Source organism: Chaetura pelagica, unplaced genomic scaffold (genome assembly GCF_000747805.2).
Source record: "Chaetura pelagica isolate M959 unplaced genomic scaffold, ChaPel_1.0 scaffold607, whole genome shotgun sequence".
In the NCBI taxonomy this organism is placed as follows: Eukaryota; Metazoa; Chordata; class Aves; order Apodiformes; family Apodidae; genus Chaetura; species Chaetura pelagica.
Genome location: NW_009953960.1, coordinates 86,484 through 102,572, shown reverse-complemented (window position 1 = coordinate 102,572; position 16,089 = coordinate 86,484). Strand labels below are relative to the sequence as shown.

At 50.1% G+C, this 16,089-nt stretch overlaps 1 protein-coding gene across 1 annotated transcript in view; it reads left to right on the top strand.

Annotated features, from left to right (window-relative positions):
• The window catches only part of GAB2 (GRB2-associated binding protein 2), a 40,823-nt gene extending 26,229 nt beyond the window's left edge, over positions 1-14,594 (top strand). Inside the window, exons 2-9 of the mRNA XM_010001913.1 lie at positions 199-439; positions 4,337-4,923; positions 5,872-5,966; positions 6,695-6,977; positions 8,717-8,807; positions 11,191-11,293; positions 12,068-12,193; positions 13,953-14,594. Of these exons, the coding sequence (XP_010000215.1) occupies positions 199-439; positions 4,337-4,923; positions 5,872-5,966; positions 6,695-6,977; positions 8,717-8,807; positions 11,191-11,293; positions 12,068-12,193; positions 13,953-14,096 (1,670 nt within the window). The 3' untranslated portion in view covers positions 14,097-14,594. The remainder of the gene's footprint in view (positions 1-198; positions 440-4,336; positions 4,924-5,871; positions 5,967-6,694; positions 6,978-8,716; positions 8,808-11,190; positions 11,294-12,067; positions 12,194-13,952) is intronic.
• Positions 14,595-16,089: the final 1,495 nt, after the last annotated feature.

The following is a 16,089-nucleotide window of genomic DNA, read 5'->3' as shown; positions in this document are numbered from 1 at the left end:
TTCCCTACAAGGTGCCTGGAGCTGTGTGTGCTCCAAGCAGAGGAGCCTGCTGCCGAGTGCATCGCTCGGAGCTAGAAGCAAACCCCATGAAGCTCCATAAATGCTGGAGCACCTAAGGAAGGAAAGATCCCAGGAACACAGGCAGTGGGGTCTCTGCATCTGGCTGCTCACCAGCGTGTGTTTTTTCTCCCTGCACAGACACCCTGAGGACCATTGCCTCCATGAACCATGCACCACGGTCCTCCCCAGCAGAGCTCAGCGGCGCCAGCCACCACCTGCTGCGAGAGCGCAAGTCCTCAGCACCATCCCACTCCAGCCAGCCCACCCTCTTCACCTTCGACTCACCCACCAGCCACCTCCAGAGCACCCTGTCTGCCAGTGCCCCCCAGGACTACCTTTTCCTCCACCAGTGTATGAGCAGAAAGTCAGAAAATGCAAGGTATGGTAGCCAACCTAGCAGCCAAGCTCGGGGACAGCTGAGGGAGGGATGGGGGTGAGCGGCTCATCCCTGCTCCATCCTTGGAGATCTGGAAAACCCAGATAGAGAAAGCCCTGGGAGGTGGTGTTTTCTCATCACAGTTGGGAGGAGGAGGTTGGAGCAGTGACGTCTCAAGCTCCTGGCTTGCCTGGCTTTCTGGGTTGTGTTAAAAACTGGCTGAATGGCCAGACCCAAAGGGTAGTGATTGGTGGCACAAGGTCTATTTGGAGGCCAGTCACTAGCAGTGTCCTCCAGGGATGAATGCTGGGTTCAGTGCTGTTTAGCATCTTCATTAGTGATCTGGATGATGAGGCACGTTTGCAGATGACATCAAACTGTGAGTGGCTGATACACCAAAGAGTCATGCTGACCCAGGTGGACCTTCAGAGGCTGGAGAAATGGCTAACAGGGGTCTTACCAAATTCAACAAGGAGAAGTCTAGAGTCCTTCACCTGGTCAGGAACAACCCCAGACATCTAAATATGCTGGAGGTTACCCAGCTGGAAAGGACCCAGATGGCAGAAAAGGACATGGGGATCCTGGTGGACACCAAGTTGAACATGAGCCAGCAACGGGTCCTTGCAGCCAAGGTGGCAACTGGTATCCTGGGCTGCATTAGACTATTGCCAACAGGTCACAGGAGGTGATCTTTCCTCTCTACTTAGTACTGGTGAGGCTGCTCCTGGAGTGTTGGGTCCAGTGCTGGGCTTCTCAGTACAAAAGAAATGTGGACATACTGGAGAAAGTCCAACAAAGGGTCCTGAAGGTGCTAAAGCAACTGGAGCATCTCTCCTGTGATGAAAAGTTGACAGGACTGGGTCTGTTCAGCCTAGGAAAGAGAAGGCTCAGGGGGCATCTCATCATTGTATATAAACCCCTACAGGGAGGGTGCAAAGAAGATGATGCCAGGGTGTTGCCAGTGGTCACCAGTGACTGGAACAGAGGCAATGGGCACAAAGTGAAACACAGGAGGGTCCCTCTGAACATCAGGAAGCACTTTTTCACTGGGAGGGCACTGGCACAGGTCACCCAGGGAGGCTGTGAAGCTTGAAAATACTTAACAGTCATCTGGAAAATGGTCCTGGGCAACAGGCTCTGGGTGGCTCTGCTTGAACACAGAGGTGTTGGACCTTCAGACATCCCTTCCAACCTCAGCCACTCTGTGATCCTGCAGATGAAGCCCTAATTCCTGCCTTTACCCAGAAAAAACACAACCAGAGGGATGGGCAGGGACTGCCCCTCTCTGCCCTTCATCCCTGGGGCAGCTCAGACCTTGCTGGGCTTCACAACAGCCCTTGGTGTATGGGGTGGTATTTCTGAGTGAGCAGCAACCCTGGGCCCAGCCAGTTGCCTTAAATAGTGAGGAGGTTTTTTGGCATGAGGAGTTTTGGCTCATGAGAGCAGCAAGGAGGGAGGGATGGAGAGGCAGTTGGAGCCCAGCTGGCTTGGGGTGAGAGCAGAGCCTGGGCTGCAGCCTCCACGGGGCTTTCCTGCTGCAGCTGCCCTCCCCTGCTCAAAAAACAACAGAAAAAGGCTCAGGAAAATTAACTTCAGATGGAGTTCATGGAACAGTGTTTTAAAAAAAAAGGGCCCTCTGAAGCTCCAGCTGTGAGGACACCTCAGAGCCACCCGCAGAGAGCCTGAGAGCAGCTGGGACATGCAGGAGAAGGGAACAGGCACTGGTGCTCTGGTGGGCAGAGACAAACTGGCCAGCAGCAATTTCTGCAACTGGGCCAGAAATAATCACCCCATCAATTCCCAGTGCACAGGGCCAGGCTGCAGGACTGCTGGGAACCCCTCCCCCCTCAACTCCGGAGTCCCTAATTTATTCATCCATAAAATGAGGGTAATAGTAGCTAATTGGTGGGTGAGGCTGAATAATTAACCCATGAGATGCTTCGAGTCCTCAGCCAAAAGGACCCTGCCAGAATCCAAATGTCTCCTGGGTGGACTGAGCTCCAAAGGTGACAGAGATTTGTTTGTCAGATCACAGCATCACCTGTGTTTTTTCTTCCCCAAATAAGCCCTATTTCTCAGCGCCATCTCGTGCTGGCTCCATGAAACAGAGTCCCTGTTATCCCTGCAGAGCATCAACCCCACCAGAGCAGAGTAAATCCCCCAGGTTTTCCCACAGGGCTGGCACTTTCCAAGTGACTGATACAGGATGGGACTCTTCTTCACAGGGAGATGGTTAAATGGAGCTGGCTGAGTCCTTTCTGGCTGTGAGTGCTGTGGTCTCCAAAAGCCTGACCCATGTGTGGTCACACCTCTGAGGGCAAAAAAACCCAGCCCAAAGCTTCCTGTCACCTTCTCCCAGGGTGTATGCACTGGTTCTTCATGGCAAGATAATTTTTCAATCACAGAATGAATCACAGAATGCCAGGGACCTCAAGGATCATTTCTAAGTAGGAACACAATTTAGGTGAGATGGTTCAGCACCTTGTCAAGCTGAACCTTAAAAGTGCCCAGTGTTGGGGTATCTACCAGTGCCCTGGGGAGATTATTCCAATGTCCAACTGTTCTCATAGTGAAAAATTTACCTCTTCTGTCCAGTTGGTATCTCCTCAGGAGCAACTTATGCCCATTACTCCTTTTCCACATGACTCCTTGTAAAAAGAGAGTCTCCATCTTCTTGGTAGCCACCTTTAAGTGCTGAAACATGACAATAAGGTGTCCCTAAGCCTTCTTTTCTCCAGGCTGAACAAAACCCATTTTGTCAGCCTCTCCTCATATGGAGGAGAGAGCTTTTTGCAGCTTTACTGTATTTTTGTCTTCCATGCTGCTTCATCCAGCTCAGGGAAGGGCACCATCATCACCTGTGTTCAGTTCTGCCTTGTCTTGCCATCGTGTCCCAGTGCTTCCACAGCAATGGTTGCATTTCCCTCCATCCTGTGGGATGGGAGTTGAGGTGGGGGGGAAAGAAGAGTCCAAGTGGCCAATTCAAGCATTTCCTGACTTGAGAAAATGTCATCTGCTGGGGTTAGGGGTGCAAAAAGCCAAGCCCATGGGGCTCTTCATCTTCTGCAATGTTGGAGCATCGAAAGAGGAAGCAGCAGAAGAGAGAAAACAGGAGATTAAATACTTCAGAGGGAACAGGTTGAGGAGCAGTGGCTAATGAGCAGTCATTAGAGGACTCATGTCTCCCCAGTGTTCTCCTTCTATCCTGACTGGTGTCCCTAGCCATGACCACAATTCAAATCATTCAGTCATCATCAAGACATGGACCTAAAGACCACACTGCCCTGCTCAACCCAGGGCACTCGAGGGCTTTTATAAACCTGAATTCAACCCTGAGGTTCATTCCTTCTCTTTGGAAAAACAGCTGAAAAGCTGAAAACTCACCTGGGGTTGTCCTTGTCTCTCCAGGGCTTGCCCCTGCAAGAAGAAAGGATGGTGGCACAGCTGGAGGCTTTAAAATAATCCCCACCAGGAATTTTTCCAGTCCCTTTCAAACACATGGAAGGCAGAGGTGTGAATAAGCCCCCCTCCTGCACTATGGAGGGGTGGCCGAGGTGTGATGATGATGCTGATGTGGTACTGTTTTGCAGCTGTGTTTTGGGTCACTGCCAGGTGGCAGGAAAATTGCTCTTTTGGAGCAATTTTTGCTTGAATAAAAGGCTCATTCCCTCCCATAGCCCCTACCATGGAGGTCAGTGCTTCTATCTGTGATAGGGTCAAGCTGAAGGTGTTTTCAGGACAAAACGGGTTGTGGGCACGCTTGGAGGGGTCTGAGATGTTCCCGTTGCCCTGGGGTTGTCAGTATGGGTTGGGAAGGTGACAAATGGGGGGAGCAGAGCTTGCTGCCACTCCAGGGCTGGCTGTCCTCCACCTCAGCCCCCTTCTCCCCTTCCTCCCCAGGAGCGCCAGCTTCTCCCAAGCGACGAGATCCGCCTTCTTCATGCGGAGCGACACGGCGGTCCAGAAGCTCGCCCAGGGCAATGGCCACTGTGTGAACGGGGTCAGTGGGCAGCTCCATGGCTTTTACAGCCTGCCAAAGCCCACCCGGCACAACTCAGAGTTCAGGGACAGTGCGTACGACCTCCCGCGCTCCTTCGGCTCCTACACCCACCCCAAGTCCAGCCTCACCAGCTCCGAGACGGATAACGAGGAGGTCTACACCTACAAGACTCCCAACAACACCCTGTGCAAGGAGTTTGGGGAGCTCTCCACGGACTCCTATGACATCCCTGCCACCCCACTCTCCATCTACCAGATCCCCAGGACATTTACACTGGACAAGAACCACAACGCTCTGGCTGTGGCTGCCAACGACTCACCTGCTGCGCCGCCCCCTCGGCCTCCAAAACCTGGGCAGACAGAGCCAAGGTGGGGCAGCCCACCCCAGAGGCCCCAGCCTGGTGAAAACTTAGGGCTGGGCCCCATGGCAGCCACCATTCCCCGGAGAAACACGCTGCCAGCAGTGGAGAACAGCAGGCTGCACCGAGGTGAATTTGGAGGTGGGGACGTGGGGGTGGTTTTGTCCTGTCTAGTAGCCTTGGATGGGCTGGTACCCCTGGGTTGTGGTAGGGCTGGGGTGGTTGTTGGCATCAGCCAGGGGGTTGAACACAAAGCTCTGCCCTCTCAGGATCTGGCCCTGTTTTTTCTACACAACAGGCAAGGAGAGGCATCCACAGGGATCTGTCCACTGAGGCTGCTCCACTGACTCTTGGCATGTGGTGCCTCAAACTAAAAACCCAAGCCCGCTTGCCCATGCAGCCCTGCATCAGATTTTGGTGATTTCAGCCATTTTCAGCTTGCTTTTGCTGTAATTCATAACTAGTTTTATCAGAAAGTACTTCAGCCTGGAGTTGCCTTGGTTTTGCTCACCAGCTAGAGACATAATTTTGCACATGGATGGGCCATGGATGAGCATGCCCTTTCCAAAACTCATGCCTAGGATGGAATAGTTGCAAAGTAACTTAGAAGGGGCGGTTGGAGAGAAAACATACTCTAAATTATACACACAGCTCCCTGAAATGCCTCTTCAATCTCCTTCTACCTAAATACCAACATTTAGGCTGAGATCAGACCACCTTCAGCAGCAGATAGACCAGTCTAGGAGCTTAGCACCACATTCTCACCCTGTCCTCCCCTTCCTGGAGACTGCCAGCCAATCTGCTGAGTGAGCTGAAATGGAGCTTTCTCTTAACCCAGTTTTGTCACTGTGATCTACCTTTGCTCCTGAGATTTTGCAGCACTTTGACAGAACCAGGTTAGGTCTGCACAGCACGTGCAGAGTGTAGCAGAGAGCCTGTGACAGTATCTTCCCACCAGCATCTCAGTCGTCAAGAACAGATACTGCCCTCCCAGTACCTGGATTTTGTTTTCAGGGGGCCCTTCTATTAGCAGTTGCCCTGGGACACGTTGTGGATTTGTGGTTGGTTCTGTTGCAGCTTCTTCTTGCGAGACGTACGAGTACCCCCAGCACGGGGGAGGCAGCAATGTGCACTCGGTCGAGTCGATGAACGACGGGTACAACTCCTACCTGGTGAGTTGGCCTTGGTGTTGGCCACCCCACTGTAGGCACTGTTTGTACCTTATAGGTCCAGAGACCTGTTGGTTCCAGGTTGAACTTCACAGCCCGGACCTGCAGAGCTAAGTCCCCTAAGGAGGGTTTTATTCCTGATCTGAGTTTAAAACATGGTGGGTAGAGATGGAGGGAGAATCACCTAACCCAGCACCTCATGCAGAGATTTGCTTTGGGTGCTTCCACAGAGTGTATCTGCCTGGAGCTTTGACCCCAAAAAAAGGGCCCAGGAGTTTGGCTTCTTCCTGAAAGTCTGGGATGCTGCTGAGCTGAATATTGACCTGTTGCCAGAACAGCCCCTTTTCTGCGCTTTCTAAGACTTCCTGAGCTGGAAATGACATTAAAGCAGCATTTCATCCTGCATTTTAGTCATGTCCAGAGCCCAGGGAAAAATTACTTTCTAAGTTAAACAGTCTTCTGCAGTTCACTCTAATCATGAGAAGAGGCTCAGGTCTGGGTGATTAAGGCCTTTCCCTGAACTTGGGATATTGGAATGTCTTGGAAACAGTGGAGGTGGACCCTCTCAGTGCAAACTGCTGGCCAAGGAGGGGACAGACCTCCCTTTCATTCTGTGCTGGGATTTTAGAGATGATTTCACCTCGGGTGCATGACGAGATGAAGGGTTTCATAGTGGGACGGGGTTGTGCAGTGTCTGATGCTCACAGCACCTCCTTTGACTTGTCCCCCAGCAAGCCAAGGCAGCGGTGACCCGCACCCACAGCACCGACTCCGAGGACAACTACGTCCCTATGAACCCCGGCTCCTCACCCCTCATCCATGCCGAGAAGGCCAACGACAATGCCCAAAATCTCTACATCCCCATGAGCCCTGGGCCGCATCACTTTGAGCTGGTGGGGCTGTCCTCAGCCACCCTCCCCGTGCACAAAGGAGGAGCCATGGCCCAGTGCCACAGGCGGTTGAGTGAGATCCAACCCCCACCAGTCAACCGCAACCTCAAACCCGACCGGAAAGGTAAGAAAGATTGTTTGTGGGCAAACTTGTCCAGGACCTTTCTATTCTTGTCATGTTTTGGACTACATTTGTCCTCCTCTGCACACTCTAGAGCCATACGTGGGATGTTACTTGCTACTGCCGGCACAGTCAGACCTTCAGATCTTATAATCATAGACTCACGCAGGAGCTGGCAATGTGCACTCAATGCCCAGAAACCGATCGTGTCCTGGGCTGCACCATAAGCAGCGTGGCCAGCAGGTTGAAGGAGGGGATTCTGCCCCTTGACTCCACTCTCCTGAGTACCCCCTACAGGGCTAGGTCCAGTTCTGGGACAGCCAAAATAAGATGGACACGGAGCTTTTAGAGCAAGTCCAGAGGAGGCCACAAAGATGATCTGAGGGCTGGAGCAGCTCTGCTCTGGAGACAGGCTGAGAGAGTTGGGGTGTTCAGCCTGGAGAAGAGAAGGCTCTAGGGAGACCTGAGAGCAGCTTCCAGTGCCTGAAGGGGCTCCAGGAAAGCTGAAGAGGACTTTTTTATAAAGGTGTGGAGTGATTGGACAAGGGGGAGCAATTCTAAACTGAAAGAGGGGAGATTTAGATTAGATCTTAGGAATAAATTCTTTCCTGTGAGGGTGGTGAGACCCTGGCCCAGGCTGCCCAGAGAAGCTGTGGCTGCTTCCTCTCTGGAAGTGTTGTAGGGCAGGTTGGATGGGGCTTGGAGCAACCTGGGCTGGTGGGAGGTGTCCCTGCCCATGGCAGAGGGCTTGGAACTAGGTACTCTCTAAGGTCCCTTCCAACTCAAACCATTCTATGATTCCACAATAGAATAGTTTGAGTTGGAAAGGATCTTTAAAGAGGGTTAGGACTAGATGATTTTCAAAGGTGAGGTAGTCCATCTTCCCTAATCTTCCCCATCTCCTTCCTCTTTCAGGAGGTCTGTGATGCAAATGTAGCTTGTGTGGTGCTTGAACAGCCTATCTCAAACCCTTCCTGGCCTTTACAGGAGATGCATGTGACAGGCAGGATCTCACCTGCTTTGCCTTCACCTCTCCCTACAGTCCACCCCAAAATCTCTGTCTTGTATTCAGATGACCCAGATTTTTCCTACTGGCTGTCTCTAGGCAGTTCATCTCTCAGAGTTTTTCCTACATCCTCCAAATCCTTCCCCAAACCATTGCCTGACAGGTCTCCAAGGAGATGCTGAGGAGGAAAGATCAGGGTGTCAACACCTTATCCATCAACACGTTAGGTGAGGGCTGGAGCTGGAGCACAGTGCTCTTCTTTTTGACCTAATGAACCATCTGTGATGAGAAGAGCTTTCATGTTTTCCTGCAGATGTCCTTTTCCATTCCCTATGGGGAAATGCTCTGGCCAGAGGCAGGTCAGGGCTGGCACAGCCTGGTCTTGTCCCCATCTAACAGGTTATCACAGCTCTCTAAGGAATGGGTTTATTATACTCTGGGCTTTGGGCATTTTTAGCAGATCTTTATTCCTTGGGAGGCAGTTTCCTCTTTTGGGATGACCCATCCACTTTGAGGATGTGGATCAGAGGGAGAAATTTACTGTTTTCCCCCCATTCTGCCATAAATGAGTCCAGGGATTTTGGTTGGGGGTATTTGTCATCAGCAAGGAGGACTAGGGGGCTGATTAGCAGAACACAAAGCAACCAACAGTTTGTTGGGGATCTTCTCATGCCAGTCATAGATGCTGAATTGTAGGAACGTGCTGCCTCTGAATAAAGGCTTTTTCCCTCCCCAGCAAAGCCATCACCTCTGGACCTGAGGAACAACACTGTTATTGATGAGCTTCCCTTCAAATCACCAGTCACGAAATCCTGGTCCAGGCCAACGTGAGTAGTTGTTGGGGTATGAATTCTTGCTTTGCTCTGACAGCAGATACCTGGTCTCACTCCCCTGGTGTCCACACGCAGCCAAACTGTTACCTCTGCCATGGATTAAACATCCCTGGTTGAATCTAAGGGGGTTGTCAGCTTCCCTTCTGCCTCCACTCACTGCAGAAGTTTCTTCTGGCCCACCATCTCATTCTGTTGAAGGGACACATTTCTCATGGGCCATCTTTAATCAAGCTAGAAGTAAGCCCAAACTTAGGATGCAAACCCACATTTTCCCAAAAGGTGGATGATCCCTTCAGCCCTCATTGTGTTCTTTGTCAGTTTTAGAAATGTGATCTGCAGAGCTGGATCATGCCCTGCAAACATCTGCACTGGGGTCAAAGTCCAACTTGCTCAGCACCCTACCCCCATCAGGGACCAGCAGGAACCATTTGAGAAGTGGGGCATTTAGGAAATAATTATTTCCTAAAAAATCCTGCCATGCCATGGTTTTGGGGCTCAGGAGTTTCCTGGTCACACCGTGGCCAGACTTAGGACCTGGGTCAGATGCTGCTAAAGCAGAGGGGCTCCTCTCTTGGACCTCTCACGAGCCTAGTCAAGTGTTGTAAGAGCTGGAGGCATGTTCCTCACATCACAGATGGTGGCAGGACGATGAATTTGTTCAGGTTGGGATTTCACATGAAAGTCCAGCATGTGGCCGAGCAGCTAATTAAGATCTCTTGAAGACATTTCCTATTTGTGGGATCTGACAGAGCTGTGGCCCTGACACAAGTCCTTTGGGCCACAACATGGGCCCAGCTGAGCCATCCCAACTTGGCCTCACCGGGGGCACCATTTCACATCCAGTTCTTCCCCGAAACTCCCCAGTGTAGCCTCAAAAGGTGGGGTGACACTGGCAGGGTCTGCCCAAGCTGTGTTTTCATTGCCTTGAAAGCAAAGCCTCTCCTGAAGGAAGCCTGCAGTGCTAAACCAAAGCCCTTCAGAGCAAAGTCTGCCAGCCAAAAATAACAGGATTCACACCATTCCAGTTCTGCTGCTAATTCGTCGCCCAGTGAAAGGCAGAAGCAGAGTTTGGCTGCTGTGACTCCTCTAATAAATTGGATTGTGTGGAGACTGACTGCAGGGCATGAGCTGGAATCACTGCAGCAGGGAACAGGGAGCAGGTTTGATTGACAAGACATCTGACCCTGGAGAAGCTAATGGATTTTTCCCTTATCAGCTGATCACGTGGCCCTGCCTTTGCTGCAAAGGAACAAATAGCTTTTTAAGACATGAGCTTTAATGCCAGACACTGATTGCATTATGTTATTCTGTATAATTAGATTTGGCCAATTGAAAGCAAGATGATGCCTCAGAGGTTTTGTTTTCCAGCAAAAGATTCAGAGAGAGCCCTGCACTGTAAACAAATCCTGGAGCTGTGGTGAGGCTGGAGGTGAGAAGCTCCACCAAGGCTGGCCCTGCATCCTCTGCAATGAAATATTTCCTGTGTGATAAAAGAGTTCGTGGAGCCTGATTCATGTGGCTTATAGCAGCAGAGTTATGGGTACATAGCAAGCAAAGTGTTATTAAAAAGTCATAGAATCATAGAATATCTTGGGTTGGAAGAGACTTATAAATGTCATCTAGCCCTGCCCCCCTACAAGGGGGGAGGTTTAGGTTGGATATTAGGAAGCACTTCCTCACAGAAAGGGTGATCAGACCTTGGGATGGACTGCCCAGGGAAGTGGTAAAGTCACCATCCCTGAAGGTGTTTAAGGAAAGGCTGGATGTGGGACTTGATGCCATGGTCTGGCTGATGTGGTGGTGCTAGGTGTTAGGCTGGACTTGATGATCTCACAGGTTTTTTCCAACCTCAATAATTCTGTGATTCTGTGATAAGGAGGAACATTTCCAACTAGAACAGGTTCCTCAGAGCCCCATCAAGCCTGACTTTGAATATCTCCAGGGATGGGGCCTCCACCACCTCTCTAAGCAACCTGTTCCAGTGATCCACCACCATCATGTTAAAGAACTTTCTTCTCATTTCCAACCTAAATCTACCCTTTTCTAGCTTGAAACCATTACCCCTATCCTTACATGCCCTATCGTTACATGCCCGAGTGAAAAGGTCTTCCCCAGGCTTCTTATAGGCCCCTGTGAGGTACTGGGAAAAAAAGTCCTAAAAATAAAAATATTAGAAGACCAAATCCAGTGATTTCTGACCCATGATAAGGTCAGATTAGGAGAACTTCAATACCACTAACTCTTCTTCATGCCCAGTCCCCAGACCTGGGCGTGGCGATGTTTGGAGGCACCAGGTGCTGCTTTCTCCCATCCTTCCCCAGAGATGGACAAGCAGCCCCTGCAACCATCAGTAACACATTGACCCTTGTCCCTACAGCCAGACCTTCAACGCCGGCTCCCTGCAGTACTGTCGCCCTGTCTCCTCCCAGAGCATCACCAGCACTGACTCAGGAGACAGCGAGGAGAACTACGTGGCAATGGTAAGGGCCCCACAGCTGAGATGTATGGTCCTGGCAGGACAGGACATAGACATTCCACAGCTCTGCAAACACATTCCTAGCTCATGACATGGAATTGCTCAGGCAGCACCATATTGAACATGGGTGTACATCCTTACGTGCAGCCCTACATGCATAAAAAAAAGTGGCTTTTGTTCCTAAAATGACACATCCCATTGGGTTTTTAACTGTGTATGAGAGTAGGAACATAAATCACCTATTTTACCAGCAATTAAGAGGTGATACAAATGTCAGGATGTATTTTCCGAATTCATGTTGATTTTTATTCAGAGGTATTTTTTTTCCCTAATAGCTTCTGACATCATGTTCATGTGGAGGGCAGGGTCTATTGGAGCAGCAGCAGGGAGTGGCCCTGCTTGCAGGGAGGGGATTTTGTCCCTCCCTCTTCACATTGCTGCTGACTTGAAGCATATTTTTGGGGCTGTGTAACTAGGAGAGCAGAGGAAATCTGTGCTCTGTGTAATGTGAAGCACAGAGGCAGCAGAACTGCTCCAATATGTCAAATCAAGACCAGGAGCTTGAAATACTTGTTAGCACAATATACAACATATAGTCCTCCCAGCAGTTATGCACACCTGGTCCCAGAGGCAGGTGAGCACATATACAGACTGGGACCTCTTTTAAAGGTGCCACCAAGACATTTCATGGCCAGATTTGTGTTTAATTCCTTTTTTTTTTTTTTCCCTTCTTCCCATTTTAATCCTCATTATCTCTCCTGTCTCTTCCCTGCATTAGCAAAACCCCATTTCTGCTTCTCCTGTTCCTAGTGGCACCAACAGCCCAGCACCTAAAAAGAGCTCGGGGAGTGTGGATTATCTGGCCCTGGACTTCCAGCCAAGCTCACCAGGGCCACACAGAAAGGTATGGGGGGAATTCTATAAACTGTTGATTGAAAGTGATGCATTTTTAAAGGGTTTTTATACGCACAGGCAACAGGATGGTCTCAAGCCCTAGGCAGAGTTGGCAAGTGGCACAGCAACCTCAGAGGTGTGAATTTTCCTGCAGATCTGCTGCTACATTTTTTCTAGGTCAGGCTCAGCCTCTATTGCTTGTCTGCAGCCTTGCTGGAAGTGTCACCAGAAGCATGGATGTGCAGGGGTTCAGGGATGTTCATGAGACCAGAAATTCAGCTGGAGGTTGTAAATTTTCTTCTGGACCACAAGTTCAGCTGGAGAATATATATTCAAGGGATATGCCAAGAAGTATCAGATTTGTTTTCCCCTCCTTTAGAACAACAGTTCCTCAAAAACCAGACTTGGGCTTTCCACCTGAGATACTTTCTGGAGCTCATTCAGAAATTGCTGGGCACCTGTCTCCTGCCAGTTAGGTGCTTTTAAAGGGTGCCATTTGTCCAGGACAAGCACAAACTGCTTTCAGAAAGTGAAGCTGATGTTTAAAAGCCAGTTTATGTTGAGCTGATGGAGCCATTGCCCAGTGAGAAAGAGCTGTGGGGAGAAGATGGGTCAGGCATGGGATGTCCCTTCTTAGTGTTATGTGGAAATGCAGAGGGAGAAGCTCCTGAACAGCCAGGTTTGGGAGACTTTTCTCCATGTCCATACACAGGGGAAATAAACACCATCTTAAACTGAATCATAGGAAAATAGGGTAAGGGAAGACCTCAAGGCATCCACATATCCAAAGGAAACTATCTCTCCAGAGGTGACAGATGAGGCTTAAAAGTCTCAGATGATGGAGATCTCACAACCTTCCTAGCAAGACCACATACCAAGATGGAGAGGACACCCCAGTGTGACAAGATGGGCTGGGGAGGGCCCAAAAGCAGGTCCTGCTGGGTGTCACCCTGAGCAAACTAGGAAGGGGAAGGAGAGACTGGATCAAGCTAAGCAGCACCTGAGGGAGGGGATGGTGAAGGACAAGGCATTGTGGAAACCTTTGTGAGAACCACCTGTGGTTTGGCCTTGACTTTCTCAAACACCACCCTGTTTCCTAGGCAAAGCATCTCATTGATTAGATCTACTTATTGACAATTGTCCCTTGATCGTTTCTTTCTGCCTAGCAGTATTTCTGCAGGTATTACCAACTTAAATTCTATCCCAAGCTGGAAAGGTGATTTAAGACCTTTAGAAAGCATCATCTGGCTCCAGTTGCAAGCAGCTGGGGGTCTCCAGGAAACTACATGAAAGAGTATCTCCTCCTTGGTCCTGCAGACATGTCTTGTTTTGGGGATGAAAATGGCCTAGTGCCTTAACAGTGCAGGGTCAGCACAGCTAGGAGGGATGGAGCTGAGATTTTAATGTGTATCTATAAGAGTTCTGGAGTTCTTGGCAAGAAAGTGAGCAAGATGCAATGCTGAGTTTGTAATATCAGCAGTTAGATGACACGTTTGCAACCAAACATTCATGTCCCAGAGTTGGCATGAAGGTAGAGACCAGGGTGCTGTTTCTACCCTCCCGTTGCACCGCAGTCTCATGCAAGCAAGATGCAGAGCAGACTGAAATCTTTCCTCCAAGAGCCTTTGGCAAATTAGAGGGTGGGCTGATGAGCTGTGGAGTCTGCAAGAAAGCAGGGGAGGTGCCAGCGGACTTGCAGGAAGGAGTGAGAGGGAAGAGCAGGGAGCTGATGAGTGACCAGGCAGTGGCCATGTTTCTCCTCCCTGCAGCCCTCCACCTCGTCGGTTGCCTCAGATGAGAAGGTGGATTATGTGCAAGTGGACAAGGAGAAGACCCAGGCTCTGCAGAGCACCATGCAGGAGTGGACGGATGTGCGGCAGTCGTCAGAGCCCGCCAAGAGCACAAAGCAGTAGTGCCTGGGGCAGGCAGTGAAACAGGCAAATGTCCTGCTGGTTGTCCCCAGCTGGGGCCTGCTGGGCTGCCAGCTCCACTTGGGCTGGATCTCTTAAGACTCGTCTGCAGAGTGGAGGGGGTCTTCATTTTTATTTTTTATTTTTTTTCTTTTAAGACAAAAGGAAACTTAATTTCAGGGGAAGACTTGGCGGATACTGTTTGCCAGTGATAAAGACCAGATGTCTTTGGTGGCAAGGACTGTGCTTTAGCTGCTGGATGCCCTATCCAGGAGCTTGAACTTAGCAATACCAGTTTTCACCCTACACATCATTTGCTTACAGCTATTAAAGCCACCGTGTATGTGCTAACACTGCATCATCTCTCCCCGTCTTCTTCCATGCCATACTCCCAAACCATGCCATCCACCTTTGCAGCATCTCTCATAGGACATCATCCCCAGCTCTGATCCCCCATTCCTCATGGTTGCCCTCTTCTCTGCCTCCTCCCAGTCCTAGAACCGAGCAAGGACCATTCCTTGTGAAATCATTGTTCCATCTCTTGTAAATAATGTGTTCAAAACCTCTGAGAGCTATTCTCCTCCTGATGGGACAGCCTCTGTGGGTTTGGTTGTGGTTGTTCACCTTCAGGAGCTTGAAAAGCATCCAGAATGTCCCACTGAGCTGACTTTGAAGCCCAGGACTTGCCCCATCATACACACACATATATGGCAGCACATGCTCACACACATACATGCATGCATGGAACAAAGCAAAGTTTGTTGGGGTGTCTTCTGCTGTTCACGCTTTCCAGCATCTCTCAAAGGCTGGAGAAACTGGCTTTGGAGGGCAGAATTTAAGCCCTGACCCATGGCCTATCTGAAACCAATTGCCTTTGAATCTGGCCCTAAGAACCAAAATCTGCCCTTTGTGTCACCAAAAGAAGCCTATGAAGTAAAATTCCTACCTCTGTGGCCATCATGAGAAACTCTATGGTTGAGTATGAGGAGCACAAGGAGGCTCTGGAGACCCTGTGTATCTGGACTGGCATGAGGATGAGTGACAAGGAGGGAGTGGGAGGCTGTTGTGAGGACGGGGAGAAGGCAGAGGCTGGACTGCAGAGGATGGTCTTGGGTGAGGAGGTCTGGTGGGGTGTGTCTTGGAGGAAAGGAGTAGAGTAATTGAAATGTTGGTTGATATGAGGCCTTAGGCTTGGGAAGAGGCTAATCAGGAAAGTCAGAGCAAGGTGTTTTAGTATTAGCTTTAATGCAGCATTATGGTAGGTTTGTGGTAGGTGCAAAGGGTTGGACTAGATGTGTTTTCCCAATCTTCAGCAATGTTTCTTCAACCCAGAAATGGGGCTGGTTGATGTTAGTGACCCTAGGCTCTAATTATGGGTGGGAGACTGCTGTTGCCCCTCACCAGCATCCTTGACACATCCAGGCTTGGAGACGGCTCCCCAGGCAGATGCTGGGCACAGAGAGCTGAGAAGGATGAGACAGTTTATTGCAGAGATAATAATTCATGATCTCATGAAAACAGGAAGGACTGATGATTGCCATGGAGCAGCCTGATTGCCAGACAGCAAGTGCTGACACAAATAAACAGGCCAACCACAATCCCAGAGCCAAACGAAGGAGACATTAGAAAGATTAGGTAATAGTGTTTATGAGGTGTCCCTGCCCATGCAGGGGGGTTGGAACTAGATGATTTTTAAGGTCCCTTCCAGCAAAAACCAGTCTGTGATTAAATAGCTGGAGCTTTTCTTTCTGCAGGCTGAAGCCCTCCCAGTGCCACTAGCTCTTGTGTTCCACCAACACCACCAAATTGCATTGATTACTGATGCTTGAGCCTCAACACATTTGTTTAATCTTGGTCTGAGTTTGGAAAGGGCCAGAAGTGACCCACACAGGGACAGGATACCAGTCCCCTAAGGGCTGCCTACTGGTAAAATAAGTCTTGAACTTCCAACACCAGTTTATATTTTCTTTTCACGTGCCATGAAAGGGAAAGATAT